The following is a 17,237-nucleotide window of genomic DNA, read 5'->3' as shown; positions in this document are numbered from 1 at the left end:
GGAGACCATATTGTAATTGCACCTACAAATCTGAAAATTCACAGAGGACTAGATGATGTACTGCCCATGAATGTCAAAGGCAATTGGAAATCACCCAGTTCCATACACAGACAGGTTTGTTTCCAGGAAAAAGAGACCAAAGCACAGAAGCAGAGGACAAGAAAACATTTTAGATGATATTATATTCTCATGATAATATCCTCTCTACGTGAGGTCGGCTTGTTAGACCTTGACCTTACATCAAGCATATGCTAAAGGGACCTTACATACACTTTGAAAAGGGAAGACACGAATCAAATAAAACTAACTAGCTTGAAAGCAATAAGGGAGAACTGAACTTAAAAACTTCCACACTGGTTTCAACAATAATTTGTTTCCAGAACAAGGAAAAGTTCCTAACTATATTTGTACCCCTTCTTTATCAACTCCAGACCACCACATCCTTTTCCAAAACTGTCAGTCACACACATACACACTCCCGTCTTGTGTTTGCATCTGGCCCTCAGGCGATTTTAGCCAGCCACTTCTCCAAGTCCTGGATGTCAGCAGAGCCAGCGTCCCCTCTTCCGCCCTTGGCACTGCACTCCAGGAACTCCACTTTGAGGGGCAACTGTGAGAATTCAAATTCTTTGCCTTTCTTTCCCAGCTGAGCAGTGGCAGTGCTAGAACTGTCCAGTATGCTGGGGGCAGCAGAACGGGTGACTCGTAAGGTATTGCTGTGAGACAAAAGGAAAATGAGTCAGGAAGCAAAAAGAGCTTAATTTTTATATAACAATTAAAGGCCTTTAGGAAGTCATATTAATTCCTAAATATTTCAGCACTCATTTAAATACTTCATCATAAAACTGTCAATTATGCTATTAGGATTGCTGAATATTTGCATTTACAGGTCACTCTCTTGGACAGACAGGATACGGATCCAACCTAACATGGCCAGATGACAGGAGGGCACTAATGAACCAAGGTCACACCAACCTTCTTCCAGTTCAGTGCCCCCTTCTACTAGGATTTCCTGCATGATGCCATTTTAAGATACAGTTTTAAATTACCTGCTATAAGTATTATAAAACCTTTCTGAAAAGTTTCTGAAAGTGAAGTGTGGGTAGATAGGGTATTTATATTTACCTTGAGTCTATCTGGATACAGAGCTTAGAAATCCACAAACTACAGACTCTCATATCCAGTTTGGGTACAATTACTATTCTCCAATCTCTTTAACCACTAACACTTTCCCAATTTGAGTCACTTAACTGCCACCTGCTGGCCCTAATAAGAATTGCAAAAGCAAGGCTCATTTGTCTACTTCTCTCCTCCTTTCTGCTGTCCAGAAGCAGAGGAATACAGGCTGACAATCTGCTTTCTTACAAAATAAAGCGTTTCTTGGTGCTGTAAGATATCATGAAAACTAGTGAAGAATCCACAGGAAAACTACATACCTTGCTTAGAAAGACACACATAGATGTAAAACGTATTTTAAAAACAAATAATTAGAGAACGGAGCCCGCGTTTCCACAGAGCTGGAACTCCCAGCTCGGGGTCTCTTCCCTCCGCTGTCATGGAACTGCCCCGGAGCCCGAGGGGAGGGCAGCCTCACTGAGGCTGCCGGCTCTGGAGGGGCCCCGGGGGGCGAAGCCGCGACAGTCGTGGGGACAGCAGGCTGGAGCCCAGAGAAGAAGAAGTCAGTATCTACTGCTGCTGGACGTGGCCACGTGCCCAGTTCTGGACAATGAGAGAACCATTATATATTCCTCATACTGAAAAATGCTTTAACTGCCCAGAAAAATATGAGTGAAAAAGGAAACTAAGAATCACATCGTCTGCCATCTGCAAACTGGAAACCCAGGAAAGCGAGTGGTTATAATTCCAGTCCCTGTCCAAAGGCCTGAGAACCAGTATAACTGACGGTGTAAAGCCCAGTCCAAGGGCAGGAGGAGACTGACATCCCAACTCAAGCAGGCAGGTGGCAAGAAAAATCAAGGCGCTGCTTAAAGGAGCTCCAGAGACCGGCGCGAGCAGCGACTAACAGCGCGGACCCCAGAGACGGGCATGAGATGCTAAGGCTGCTGCTGCCACCACCAAGAAGCCTGTGTGCGAGCACAGGTCACTATTCACACCCCCCTTCCGGGAAGCCTGTGCAGCCCGCCACTGCCAGGGTCCCGGGATCCAGGGACAACTTCCCCGGGAGAACGCACGGCGCGCCTCAGGCTGGTGCAACGTCACGCCGGACTCAGCCCTCGCAGGCCCGCCCCGCACTCCGTGCTCCTCCCTCCCCCCCGGCCTGAGTGCGCCAGAGCCCCAGAAGCAGCTGCTCCTTTAACCCAGTCCTGTCTGAGCGAAGGACAGACGCCCTCCAGCGACCTACACACAAAGGCGGGGCCAAATCCAAAGCTGGGCCCCGGGAGCTGTGCGAACAAAGAAGAGAAAGGGAAATCTCTCCCAGCAGCCTCAGAAGCAGTGGATTAAAGCTCCACAATCAACTTGATGTACCCTGCATCTGTGGAATACATGAATAGACAGCAAATCATCCCAAATTGAGGAGGTGGACTTTGAGAGAAAGATTTATGATTTTTTTCCCCTTTTCCTCTTCTTGTGAGTGTGTATGTGTATGCTTCTGCATCAGATTTTGTCTGAATAGCTTTGCTTTCACCATGTGTACTAGGGTTCTACCTGTCCGCTTTTTTTATCCTTAAAAAACTTTTTTTTTCTTAATAATTATTTTTCATTTTAACAATTTTATTTTATTTTATCTTCCTTTATTTTATTTGATTTTATCCCCTTCCCTCCCTCCCTCCTTCTCTCTCTCTCTCTCTCTCTCTCTCTCTCTTTCTTCTTTTTCTCCCTTTTATTCTGAACCATGTGGATGAAAGGCTCTTGGTGCTGCAGCCAGGAGTCAATGCTGTGCCTCTGAGGTGGGAGAGCCAACTTCAGGACACTGGTCCACAAGAGACCTCCCAGCTCCACGTAATATCAAATGGCGAAAATCTCCCAGAGATCTCCATCTCAACAACAGCACCCAGCTTCACTCAACGACCAGCAAGCTACAGTGCTGGACATCCTATGCCAAACAACTAGCAAGACAGGAACACAACACCACCCATTAGCAGAGAGGCTGCCTAAAATCATAATAAGTCCACAGACACCCCAAAACACACCACCAGACGTGGACCTGCCCACCAGAAAAAAAAGATCCAGCCTCATTCAGCAGAACACAGGCACTACTCTCCTCCACCAGGAAGCCTACACAACCCACTGAACCAACTTTAGCCACTGGGGACAGACACCAAAAACAACGGGAACTACGAACCTACAGCCTACAAAAAGGAGACCCAAAAAACAGTAAGATAAGCAAAATGAGAAGACAGAAAAACACAAAGCAGATGAAGGAGCAAGATAAAAACCCACCAGACGTAACAAATGAAGAGAAAATAGGCAGTATCTGAAAAAGAATTCAGAATAATGATAGTAAAGATGATCCAAAATCTTGGAAATAGAATAGAGAAAATGCAAGAAACATTTAACAAGGACCTAGAAGAACTAAAGATGAAACAAGCAATGATGAACAACACAATAAATGAAATGAAAAATCCTCTAGATGGGATCAATAGCAGAATAACTGAGGCAGAAGAACGGATAAGTGACCTGGAAGATAAAAGAGTGGAAATAACTACTGCAGAGCAGAATAAAGAGAAAAGAATGAAAAGAACTGAGGACAGTCTCAGAGACATCAGGGACAACATTAAACGCACCAACATTCGAATTATAGGGGTTCCAGAAGAAAAAGAGAAAAAGAAAGGGACTGAGAAAATATTTGAAGAGATTATAGTTGAAAACTTCCCTAATATGGGAAAGGAAATAGTTAATTAAGTCCAGGAAGCACAGAGAGTCGCATACAGGATAAATCCAAGGAGAAACACGCCAAGACACATATTAATCAAACTGTCAAAAATTAAATAAAAAGAAAACATATTAAAAGCAGCAAGGGAAAAACAACAAATAGCACACAAGGGAATCCCGATAAGGTTAACAACTGATCTTTCAGCAGAAACTCTGCTGAAAGCCAGAAGGGACTGGCAGGACATATTTAAAGTGATGAAGGACAGAAACCTACAACCAAGATTAGTCTACCAAGCAAGGATCTCATTCAGATTTGATGGAGAAATTAAAATCTTTACAGACAAGCAAAAGCTGAGAGAGTTCAGCACCACCAAACCAGCTTTACAACAAATGCTAAAGGAACTTCTCTAGGCAAGAAACACAAGAGAAGGAAAAGACCTACAATAACAAACCCAAAACAATTAAGAAAATGGGAATAGGAACATACATATCAATAATTACCTTAAATGTAAATGGATTAAATGTGCCCACAAAAAGACACAGACTGGCTGAATGGATACAAAAACAAGACCCATATATATGCTGTCTACAAGAGACCCACTTCAGACCTAGAGACACATACAGACTGAAAGTAAGGGGATGGAAAAAGATATTCCATGCAAATGGAAATCAAAAGAAAGCTGGAGTAGCAATTCTCATATCAGACAAAATAGACTTTAAAATAAAGACTATCAGAAGAGACAAAGGAGGACACTACATAATGATCCAGGGATCGATCCAAGAAGAAGATATAACAATTTTAAGTATCTATGCACCCAACATAAGAGCACCTCAATACATAAGGCAAATACTAACAGCCATAAAAGGGGAAATCGACAGTAACACATTCATAGTAGGGGACTTTAACACCCCACTTTCACCAATGGACAGATCATCCAAAATGAAAATAAATAAGGAAACATAAGCTTTAAATGATACATTAAACAAGATGGACTTAATTGATATTTATAGGACATTCCATCCAAAAACAACAGAACACACGTTTTTCTCAAGGGCTCTTGGAACATTCTTCAGGATAGATCATATCTTGGGTCACAAATCAAGCCTTGGTAAATTTAATAAAACTGAAATTGTATCAAGTATCTTCTCCAACCACAACACTATGAGACTAGATATCAATTACAGGAAAAGATCTGTAAAAAATACAAACACATGGAGGCTAAACAATACACTACTTAATAACGAAGTGATCACTGAAGAAATCAAAGAGGAAATCAAAACATACCTAGAAACAAATGACAATGGAGACAGGACAACCCAAAACCTATGGGATGCAGCAAAAGCAGTTCTAAGAGGGAAGTTTATAGCTATACAGGCCTACTTTAAGAAACAGAAAACATCTCGAATAAACAACCTAACCTTGCACCTAAAGCAATTAGAGAAAGAAGAACAAAAAAACCCTAAAGTTAGCAGAAGGAAAGAAATCATAAAGATCAGATCAGAAATAAATGACAAACAAACGAAGGAAACGATAGCAAAGATCAATAAAACTAAAAGCTGGTTCTTTGAGAAAATAAACAAAATTGATAAACCACTAGACAGACTCATCAAGAAAAAAAGGGAGAAGACTCAAATCAATAGAATTAGAAAAGGAGAAGTAACAACTGACACTGCAGAAATACAAAAGATCATGAGAGATTACTACAAGCAACTCTATGCCAATAAAATGGACAACCTGGAAGAAATGGACAAATTCTTAGAAATGCACAAACTGCCAAGACTGAATCAGGAAGAAATAGAAAATATGAACAGACCAATCACAAGCACTGAAATTGAAACTGTGATTTAAAATCTTCCAACAAGCTTCCCTAGTGGCGCAGTGGTTGAGAGTCTGCCTGCCGATACAGGGGATGCGGGTTTGAGCCCTGGTCCGGGAAGATCCCACATGCCGTGGAGAGGCTGGGCCCATGAGCCATGGCTGCTGAGCCTGCGCGTCCGGAGCCTGTGCTCCACAACGGGAGAGGCCACAACAGTGAGATGCCGGCATACCTCAAAAAAAAAAAAAAAAAAAAAAATCTTCCAACAAACATAAGCCCAGGACCAGATGGCTTCACAAGCGAATTCTATCAAACATTTAGAGAAGAGCTAACACCTATCCTTCTCAAACTCTTCCAAAATATAGCAGAGGGAGGAACACGCCCAAACTCATTCTACGAGGCCACCGTCACCCTGATACCAAAATCAGACAAGGATGTCACAAAGAGAGAAAGCTACAGGCCAGTATCACTGATGAACATAGATGCAAAAATCCTCAAGAAAATACTAGCAAACAGAATCGAACAACACATTAAAAGGATCATACACCATGATCAAGTGGGGTTTATCCCAGGAATGCAAGGATTCTTCAATATACGCAGTCAATCAATGTGATACACCATATTAATAAACTGAAAGATAAAAACCATATGGTTATCTCAATAGATGCAGAGAAAGCTTTCGACAAAATTCAACAACCATTTATGATAAAAACCCTGCAGAAAGTAGGCATAGAGGGAACTTTCCTCAACATAACAAAGGCCGTATATGACAAACCCACAGCCAACATCGTCCTCAATGGTGAAAAACCGAAAGCATTTCCACTAAGATCAGGAACAAGAGAAGGTTGCCCACTCTCACTACTCTTATTCAACATAGTTTTGGAAGTTTTAGCCACAGCAATCAGAGAAGAAAAGGAAATAAAAGGAATCCAAATTGGAAAAGAAGAAGCAAAGCTGTCACTGTTTGCAGATGACATGATACTATACATAGAGAATCCTAAAGATGCTACCAGAAAACTACTAGAGCTAATCAATGAATTTGGTAAAGTAGCAGGATACAAAATTAATGCACAGAAATCTCTGGCATTCCTATATACTAATGATGAAAAATCTGAAAGTGAAATCAAGAAAACACTCCCGTTTACCACTGCAACAAAAACAATAAAATATCTAGGAATAAACCTACCTAAGGAGACAAAAGACCTGTATGCAGAAAATTATAAGACACTGATGAAAGAAATTAAAGATGATACAAACAGATGGAGAGATATCCCATGTTCTTGGATTGGAAGAATCAACATTGTGAAAATGACTCTACTACCCAAAGCAATCTACAGATTCAATGCAATCCCTATCAAACTACCACTGGCATTTTTCACAGAACCAGAACAAAAAATTTCACAATTTGTATGGAAACACAAAAGATGCTGAATACCCAAAGCAATCTTGAGAACGAAAAACGGAGCTGGAGAAATCAGGCTCCCTGACTTCAGACTACACTACAAAGCTACAGTAATCAAGACAGTATGGTACTGACACAAAAACAGAAAGACAGCTCAATGGGACAGGATAGAAAGCCCAGAGATAAACCCACGCACATATGGTCACCTTATCTTTGATAAAGGAGGCAGGAATGTACAGTGGAGAAAGGACAGCCTCTTCAATAAGTGGTGCTGGGAAAACTGGACAGCTACATGTAAAAGTATGAGATTAGATCACTCCCTAACACCATATACAAAAATAAGCTCAAAATGGATTAAAGACCTAAATGTAAGGCCAGAAACTATCAAACTCTTCTAGGAAAACATAGGCAGAACACTCTATGACATAAACCACAGCAAGATCCTTTTTGACCCACCTCCTAGAGAAATGGAAATAAAAACAAAAATAAACAAATGGGACGTAATGAAACCTCAAAGCTTTTGCACAGCAAAGGAAACCATAAACGAGACCAAAAGACAATCCTCAGAATGGGAGAAAATATTTGCAAATGAAGCAACTGACAAAGGATTAATCTCCAAAATTTACAAGCAGCTCATGCAGCTCAATAACAAAAAAACAAACAATCCAATCCAACAATGGGCAAAAGACCTAAACAGACATTTCTCCAAAGAAGATATACAGACTGCCAACAAACACATGAAAGAGTGCTCAACATCATCAATCATTAGAGAAATGCAAATCAAAACTACCATGAGATATCATCTCACACCAGTCAGAATGGCCATCATCAAAAAATCTAGGAAGAATAAACGCTGGAGAGGGTGTGGAGAAAAGAAAACACTCTTGCACTGATGGTGAGAATGTGAATTGGTACAGCCACTATGGAGAACAGTATGGCGGTTCCTTAGAAAACTACAAATAGAACTACCATATGACCCAGCAATCCCACTACTGGGCATATACCCTGAGAAAACCATAATTCAAAAAGAGTCATGTACCAAAATGTTCATTGCAGCTCTATTTATAATAGCCAGGAGATGGAAATAACCTAAGTGTCCATCAACGGATGAATGGATAAAGAAGATGTGGCACATATATACAATGGAATATTACTAGGCCTTAAAAAGAAACGAAATTGAGCTATTTGTAATGAGGTGGATGGACCCAGAGTCTGTCATACAGAGTGAAGTAAGTCAGAAAGAGAAAGACAAATACTGTACGCTAACACATATATATGGAATTTAAGGGAAAAAAGTGTCATGAAGAACCTAGGGGTAAGACAGGAATAAAGACACAGACCTACTAGAGAATGGACTTGAGGATATGGGGAGGGGGAAGGGTAAGCTGTGACAAAGTGAGAGAGTGGCATGGACATATATACACTACCAAACGTAAAATAGATAGCTAGTGGGAAGCAGCCGCAAAGCACAGGGAGATCCCCTCGGTGCTTTGTGACCACCTAGAGGGGTGGGATAGGGAGGGTGGGAGGGAGGGAGACGCAAGAGGGAAGAGATATGGGAACATATGTATATGTATAACTGATTCATTTTGTCATAAAGCAGAAACTAACAACACCATTGTAAAGCAATTATACTCCAATAAAGTTGTAAGAAAAACAACAAAGAATTAATACAGGGAAAAGCATTTGGGGAGGAGCACATAGGGCCTTCTAAGCAAGGTGGTGCATCCATGGGTATTCACCTTACTATTCTTTAAACTCAATATATGTGGCACATATACTCTTTTACATGTAGTATATTTTACAATTAAAAAACAACTCAAAAGGAAAAAAAGACAAACATTATATTCAGCTCTTGCCATAAGGCCATGTAAATATAGTAAATCTTGTGATTCAGAAGACTATCAAATGCTTCAAAGCTGATAAGGCCTAGTTCTCCTAAACACAGGATTAAACTAAATTTAGACTCCTAATTTAACTGATATTAACCTTTATAACTTTTTTTTTTTATGGCTGTGTTGGGTTCGTTGCTGCACGTGGGCTTTCTTTAGTTGCGGTGAGTGGGGACTGCCCTTCGTTGTGGTGCACAGGCTTCTCATTGCGGTGGCTTCTTTTGTCACGGAGCATGGGCTCTAGGAGCACGGGTTCAGTAGTTGTGGTTCATGGGCTCTGGAGTGCAGGCTCAGTAGTTGTGGCACAGGGGCTTAGTTGCTCTGCAGCATGTGGGATCTTCCCAGAGCAGGGCTCGAACCCGTGTTCCCTGCATTGGCAGGCGGATTCTTAACCACTGTGCCACCAGGGAAGCCCCCTTTATAACTTTTTAACATTTTATTTCACTGCCGTATAATACAGCATTTTTTTCTGTATTGTTTTTCTACGGCCCTTTAGAGTGAAAAACAAATGGACTAAGGAAAATGTGTTTTAAACATGGGAAGACTTGGACTATGCTGTTTAAAAAAATGGATGTACAAATATTATGCCTGTTTTTGTCCAAAAGATAATTCTCAACAATTGCAACAGAAAGTTTAGAAAAACAAATCAGCTAATTCCAATTTTTTTAGCTTAATGACAAGCAATATGCAGTCTCAAAAGAGTGAACATCAAGAATAGGAGAAGAGGTGATGAACATGCAATTTCAGAAAGGACAGAAACCACTGAAAGTGACACCAGCAAGATGGCAGAATGGGAGTTTTCAGCTCAAGTCCTCTCACAGAAACATCAATTTGAATAACCATCCACACAGAAGAACACCTTCATGAGAGGTAAGAAATCCAGGTTAGAGATGACAGCACCTGGGTATAACACAGAAATAAGAAAAGATGCATTGAAGAGGGTAGAAAGGACAGTTCCACATTACCCACGTTACTGCTCCTGCAAGCCTGAACAATGCAGCATGGAGAGATATGATTCACATGGGGGAAGGAGAGTGAAGTGAGCACCTACTGTGTCATGGAACCTAGCTCCTGACCAGCCCCAGTAGACACAGGTACCTACCTGGCCAGCCATGACAGATTCAGTTTCCAGGCCAGTTTCCATGGACCCAGGCATTAGGCCCACCCACCCACAAACCCAGAAGCAAGGCCAACCTGCCTAGGGACTCCAGCAGCAAGCCCACCCAGAATTTCTGGCTGGACTGACTAGAGAAGTGCTTACTCTGACAAAGTTAGTCTATAATGACTAGAAGAAGTCATTACTTTTTCAAATGTGCAGACACCAAAATAAGGACACAAGGATCATGAAAAATCAGGGAAACATGACACCACCAAAGGAAGAAGATAAATCACCAATAACTGACCCTAAAGAACTGGAGATCTACAAAGTGCCTGGCAAAGAATTCAAAATAATCATCTGAAAGTCCCATAAGGTACAAAATAACACAGAAAACTCAACAAAATGAGGCAAAGAATAGGTGAACAAAATCAGAAAGTCAACAAAGATATAGAAACCATGAAAAACAAAAATTCTGGAGCTGAAGAACACAATGACTGGATGTGAAAAATTCAACAGCAGACTCAATCAAGCAGAATAAAGAATTGGAGAGCTTGAACACAGGTAACTTGAAATTACTCTGTGAGAAAAACAAAAAGAAAAAGCAAAAAAGAGTGAAGAAAGTCTTATGGGACATCATAAAAGGAACCGATATATGCATTATGGGAGTCTCAGAAAGAGCAGATAAAGACAAAGAATCAGAAAGCTTATTTAAAAAAATAATGATAGAAAACTCCCAAATCTGGGGAGGGAAATGAACATCCAGATCCACTAAGCCCCTAAAACCCCAAATGGATTAAACATAAAGAGAGCTTTAATGAGACACATTATAATCAAACTGACAAAAGTCAAAGACAGAATGTTGAAAGCATTAAGAGAAAGGCCATCTGTCACAAACAAGGGAAAATCCATAAGACTAAAAGTGGATCTCATAGCAGAAACCTTGCAGGCCAGTGGAGAGTGGGATGGTATATTCAAAATGCTGAAAGATAAAAAACCTGCCATCCAAGAATACTATACCCAGCAAAACTGTCCTTCAGATATGAAGGACAGACAAAAGCTTTCCCAAACACACAAAAGCTGCAGTTCATCACTACTAGTCCTGCCTTATAAGAAATGTTAAAGGGAGTTCTTCAAGGTGAAATAAAACTAATCAAGAACATGAAAACATATGAAAGTATAAAACTCACTGTAACAGTAAGAATATACTAAAATTTAGAATACTCTAGTATTGTAATGGTGACACATAAATCATTTTTAACTCTAGCATAAAAGCTAAAGACAAAAGTAATAAAAATAACTCTGACTACAATAATTTATTAATGGATACACAATATAAAAAGATGTAAATTGTGACATCAGTAACATAAAATGTGGGGGAAGGAGAAGTTAATGTATACAAATTTTTGTATACAGTCAAAGTTGTTATCAGATTAAATTAGACTGTCAGTATTATAAGATGTTTTATATAAGCCATGACAGTCACAAAGAAAACACCTGTAGTAGACACACAAAATAAAGAGAAAAAAGTAAAAGCATAACAATACAAAAGAAATCATCAAATTACAAAGGAAGAGAGGAGACAAAGGAACTATGAAACAGTCAGAAAACCATCAACAATACAGAATAAGTTCTTACCTATCAATAATTACTTTAAATGTAAATGGTTTAAATTACCAATCAAAAAAGAGTGGATGAATGGATAAAAAAACAAGCTTGAAGTACATGCTATCTCCAAGAGATGCACTCTCGATTTAAGGTTCAAAGTAAAGGGACAGAAAAACATATTCTATACAAATGATAAACAAGAGAGTAGGGCTGAATACATAAATATCAACAGAATAGACTAAGTCAAAAATTGTCACAAGAAACAAAGAAGGTTATCATATAATAATAAAGAGGCCAATTCATCAAGAGGATAAAATAATTGTGTACATATACATGTATATATGTAACATCAGAGAACCTAAATAAATAAATGGGATACATCACATTAACAGGATGAAGGATAAAAATCTTATGATCATCTCAACAGATTCAGAAAAAGCATATGACAAAATTCAACATCCTTTCATGATAAGAACTCAACAAAATAGTTACAGAAGGTATGTACCTCAAAATAACAAGTGTCATATATGACAAGCCCACAGATAACATCATACTCAATAGTGAAAGCTAAAAGCTTTTCCTCTAAGATCAGAAACAAGATAAGGATGCCTACTTTTGCCACTTCTATTCAACATAGTACTAGAAGTCCTAGACAGAGCAATTAGGCAAAAAAGAAACAAAAGGCATCAAAATCAGAAAGGAAGAAGTAAAATTATCTCTGCTTTCAGATCACTTGATCCTAAATATAGAAAACCATAAAAGACCCCCCAAAAATGAGAACTAACAGATTCAGTAAAATTGCAGGATACAAAATCTACACACAAAAACAAGTTCTGTTTCTATGCACTACTAATGAACTATCAGGAAAAGAAATTAACAAAACAATTCCATTTATAATAGCATCAAAAACAATAAAATACTTAGGCATAAATTTAACAAAGTAGGTGAAAGATCTGTACACTGAAAACTACAAAACAGTGATGAAAGAAACTGAAGACACAAATAAATGGAAAAATGCCCCTTGTTCATATATTGGAATAATTTACATTGTTAAAATGTCCATCTATAGGGGACTTCCCTGGTGGTCCAGTGGTTAAGAATCTGCCTTCCAATGCAGGGGATGTGGGTTCTATTTCTGGTCAGGGAACTAAGATCCCACATGCCGCGGGGCGACTAAGCCCGCACACCATAAATACTGAGCCCACGTGCCGCAAACTACAAAGCCCACTCTCCCCAAACTACTCTCTGGAGCCTGCGCGCCACAACTAGAGAGAAGCCCGCAGGCTGCAACAAAAGATCCCACATGCCGCAACGAAGATCCCACGTGCCGCAACTGAGACCCGATGCAAACAAAAAAATCTCCATCTATAAATTTAATGGAATCTCAATCAATATTCCAATGGAATTTTTCACAGAAATAGAAGAAACAATGGTAGAATTCATATGGAACCACAAAAGAACTATAATACTCAAAATAATCTTGAGTAAGAACAATAAATCTGGAGGCATCACATTTCCAGATTTCAAATTATATTGTAAACCTATAGTAATCAAAACAATATGGTACTATAAAAAGACATATAGATCAATGGAATACAATAGAGAGCCCAGCACAAACCCATGCATATACAGTAAACTAATCTTCAACAAGGATGACAGGAGTATACTATAGGAAAAGGATAGTCTCTTCAATAAATGGTGCTGGGAAAACTGGATATCTACATGCAAAAGAATGAAACTGTGTATGTTATACCATACACAAAATCAACTCAAAATGGATTAAAGACTTAAATATAAGACCTGAAACCATAAAAATCCAAGAAGAAAATGTTCACTGACATTGGTGTTGTGGAAATTAGTTTTAAGATATGAGACCAAAAGCAAATAACAAAGCAAACATAAACAAGTGTGATTATATCAAACTAAAAAGCTTGTGCACAGCAAAGGAAAGAATCAACAAAATGAAAAGGTAACCTATGGAATGGGGGAAAATATTTGCAAACCATATATCTGATAAGGGTTAATATCCAAAATATGGGATTTAGCAATATGTTTTTGGATCTGTCCCAAAACATACAACCCAGTAACAAAAAAAACAAATAATCCAATTTAAAAAATGGGCAAAGGACCTGAACATAGAGGACATACGAATAGTCAACAAGTACATGAAAAGATGCTAAACATCACTATTCATCAGGGAAATGCAAATCAAAACCACAATGAGATGTCACTTCACACCTGACAGAATTACTAACATTAGAAAAAAAAAGATAAGTGTTGGTAAAGATACGGAGAAAAGGGAACCTTGGTACATTGTTGGTGGGTATGTAAATTGGTACAGCTATTATAGAAAACAGCACTGAGATTCCTCAAAAAAATTACAAACAGAACTACTACCATATGAATCAGCAATTCCACTTCTGGGTAGCTATCCAAAGGAACTGAAATCAGGATCTCGGAGAGGTATATGCCTTCCATGTTCATTGCAGCATTATTAACAATAGCCAATATATGGAAGCAACCTAAATGTCCATCGAAGGATGAACAGATAAAGAAAATGTGGAACATATATACAATGGAATATTATTTAGCCCTGCAGAAGAAATTCCTGCCATTTGTGACAACATGGATGGACCTAGAGAACATTATGCTAAGTGAAATAACATAGAGTAAGACAACTACCATTATGATTAATTACACTTATATGTGGAATCTAAAACAGTCAAACACATGGAAGCAAAGAGTAGAATGGTGGTCACCAAGGTGGGGGGCAGGGGGAAATGGAGAGATGATGGTCAAAGGGTATAGTTTCAGTTATGCAAATAAGTAAGTGCTAGAGATCTAATATATAGCATAGTATTCACTGTACACTTAAAATTTGCTAATAGGGTAGATCTTATGTTAAGTGTTCTCATGAAATACATACACACACAAATAATGAAGTACGTAGGAAGAAACTCTGGGAAGTAATGGATATTTTTATGGCCTCGATGGTGATGATGGTTTCACAGGTGTATGCTTATCCCCAAATTGAGTTGTATACATTAAATATTCACAGCTTTTTACATATCAATTATACCTCAATAAAGGGGTTAAAATGTTCTTTTGATATTCAATTTGAAGGCATGATGTCTTTGATAAATCTAATTGAATGGCTAACTTTTCTTCTATTATATATTAAAAAGTTTAAAGCACATGGGATTGAATATATCATTCTCAATTGAAAAAAAAAAAAGCCACAGAAAATGACAGACCAGGGCTGGTAAAATTTTTCTGTAAAGAGCCATAAATTAGATATTTTGGGCTTGTGGGTGATATTTAGTCTCTGCCACATATTTTTCTACTTTTCTTCTTTTCTTACCTGTCCTATAAAAATGCAAAACCACTCTTTGTTGGCAGACCCTCAGCAGGAGTTTGTCAACCCCTGAAACAAACCATATTCTACTAGACTCTAAGCTCCTGAGTACAGGAACAACATCACACTTCTTATAGTCACATCCTAGAGCAGGTCATGGCATATGTTAGACAAATTATAGGTGCTTATTAAATGAGCAAAGGAGAATGTAAATGATAATTGGAAAAAATTTACTAAAAGTTGAGTTTGTACAATTTTTCCTTATCAGATTTTTTTATTAAAAATATCCTTACATAACAGCATAAGAAAACATAACTTGCTCTATTATAATGTTGATTGTATCTCCTATGTAAGCAACCTGTTAGCTAACTCTTACAGATCAGCAGAACACAGAGACATAGATTCCTTAAAATTCAAAAGCTTATAGCTCAATTCACAAATTTTTAAACACTAAAATCAAGCTAAATGATGTCGCCACATAGCCTGAAAACAAGAAACACACTACAAAATAGTATCATAGATTTTTATATTCTTCTGAAGTGTTCCTTTCTTGTTCTGTCAACAAAAATTTCCATGGCTTTCAAATTTAGTTTTTAAATCCTTTCATATCTACTATAAACTAGGTCTAGAAACAGTGGGAAAACAAATTGAGCTGTAGTTGCAATAAACCTGAGATTTTCTTTCCACGAAAATTTTAAATATCTATAAACATCCCATTAATACTTTTTACAGTTCCATTAATTCTGTTGTCAATTATTTAACAAGTATATTTCACACCAATCTTCAGGCTAATTGTGATAACCATACAAAACCAAAGACCTTAAGCAATATATACATATTTCCTAAGTGTTAAGAGATACAGTTAACCAACAGGACTTATTTACTTACATTTCTTTTTCAAGCTGCTGCTGAATTAACTTTGCTGATTTTGCCATTGTAATGTCTGTAAAGAAATAAAGACACTGCTGTTGTTTAAAGCAGAAGGGGTCTTTTCCCAAGACTTCTTGCACATATGGAAAATTCCTATTTAAACCAGTAAGTTTCTTTGCCCCACCATTTAAAAAAATTTTTATATTACATTGGATTATAGTTGACTTACAATGTTGTGTTAGTTTCAGGTGTACAGCAAAGTGATCCAGTTACACATATACATATATCTTATTCTTTTTCAAATTCTTTTCCCATTTAGGTTATTGCAGAATATTGAGCAGAGTTCCCTGTGCTATACAGTAGGTCCTTGTTGGTTATCTCTTTTAAATATAGTAATAAGTATATGTCAATCCCAAACTCTCAATTTATCCCTCCCACCAACCCCACCATTTTTTTAAAGAGCTTTTTTTAAAAAATTTATTTTTATTCTTATTTTATTTATTTTTGGCTGTGTTGGGTTTTTGTTGCTGCACACGGGCTTTCTCTAGCTGCGGCGAGTGGGGGCTACTCTTTGTTGCAGGGTGTGGGCTTCTAATTGCGGTGGCTTCTCTTGTTGCAGAGCACGGGCTCTAGGCTGCAGGCTTCAGTAGTTGTGGCACAGAGGCTCAGTAGTTGTGGCTCGCAAGCTCTAGAGCACAGGCTCAGTAGTTGTGGCACATGGGCTTTGTTGCTCCGTGGCATGTGGGATCTTCCTGAACCAGGGATCAAACCTGTGTCCCCTGCATTGGCAGGCAGATTCTTATCCACTGCACCACCAGGGAAGCCCGCTTAAAGAGCTTTTTATCACTAGTATTCCATTATCAAAGTAAGCTTTATATTTGCACAAATATTTATATTACAATTATGCTTACAATTAAGCTGGTGACCCTAAAATTGAGCTCTTTCACAGAAGTTTTCTACATCTTACAGACATTTGAAATCAACACATATATTGTATACATAAGTCCAGCCAATGTAACAAGAAGAGAAGCTACCAGCTTTGTGATTTTAACAAGACCCTTCACTCCAGTAGAAATACCCTGTCATATAAAACTAAACCAAGAACATTTCCAGCTGATACTAAGGTGGTATGTTACGGCACCAAGTGCACTTTAGTAATAAAAAAGCACTGGTTTGGCACCAGCAGAAGCCAAATAAATATAGAAGAAATAAAGAGGTCAGGTAATGACCCCAAGACTGATTCATGATAAGTCATTGTTAGGGTTACTACTAGCTCACCTTTGAGAAATGCATTGAGCTTTTCATAGAATGAGAATATTAGGTCTGAAAGAGGACTAAAGATCAACTAGTCTATCTTATTTTT

At 38.4% G+C, this 17,237-nt stretch overlaps 1 protein-coding gene across 1 annotated transcript in view; it reads right to left on the bottom strand.

Moving 5' to 3' along the window:
* Positions 1 to 502: 502 nt before the first annotated feature.
* Positions 503 to 17,237, bottom strand: part of SRPRB (SRP receptor subunit beta) — a 37,051-nt gene continuing 20,316 nt past the window's right edge. Inside the window, exon 5 of the mRNA XM_027091651.1 lies at positions 503 to 716. Within this exon, the coding sequence (XP_026947452.1) occupies positions 503 to 716 (214 nt within the window). The remainder of the gene's footprint in view (positions 717 to 17,237) is intronic.

The sequence above is a fragment of the Aethalodelphis obliquidens genome, unplaced genomic scaffold, assembly GCF_003676395.1.
Source record: "Aethalodelphis obliquidens isolate GAN/ISIS:26980383/991018 unplaced genomic scaffold, ASM367639v1 scaffold72, whole genome shotgun sequence".
NCBI classification, from domain to species: Eukaryota; Metazoa; Chordata; class Mammalia; order Artiodactyla; family Delphinidae; genus Aethalodelphis; species Aethalodelphis obliquidens.
This window is presented reverse-complemented; position numbering and strand designations above follow the sequence as displayed.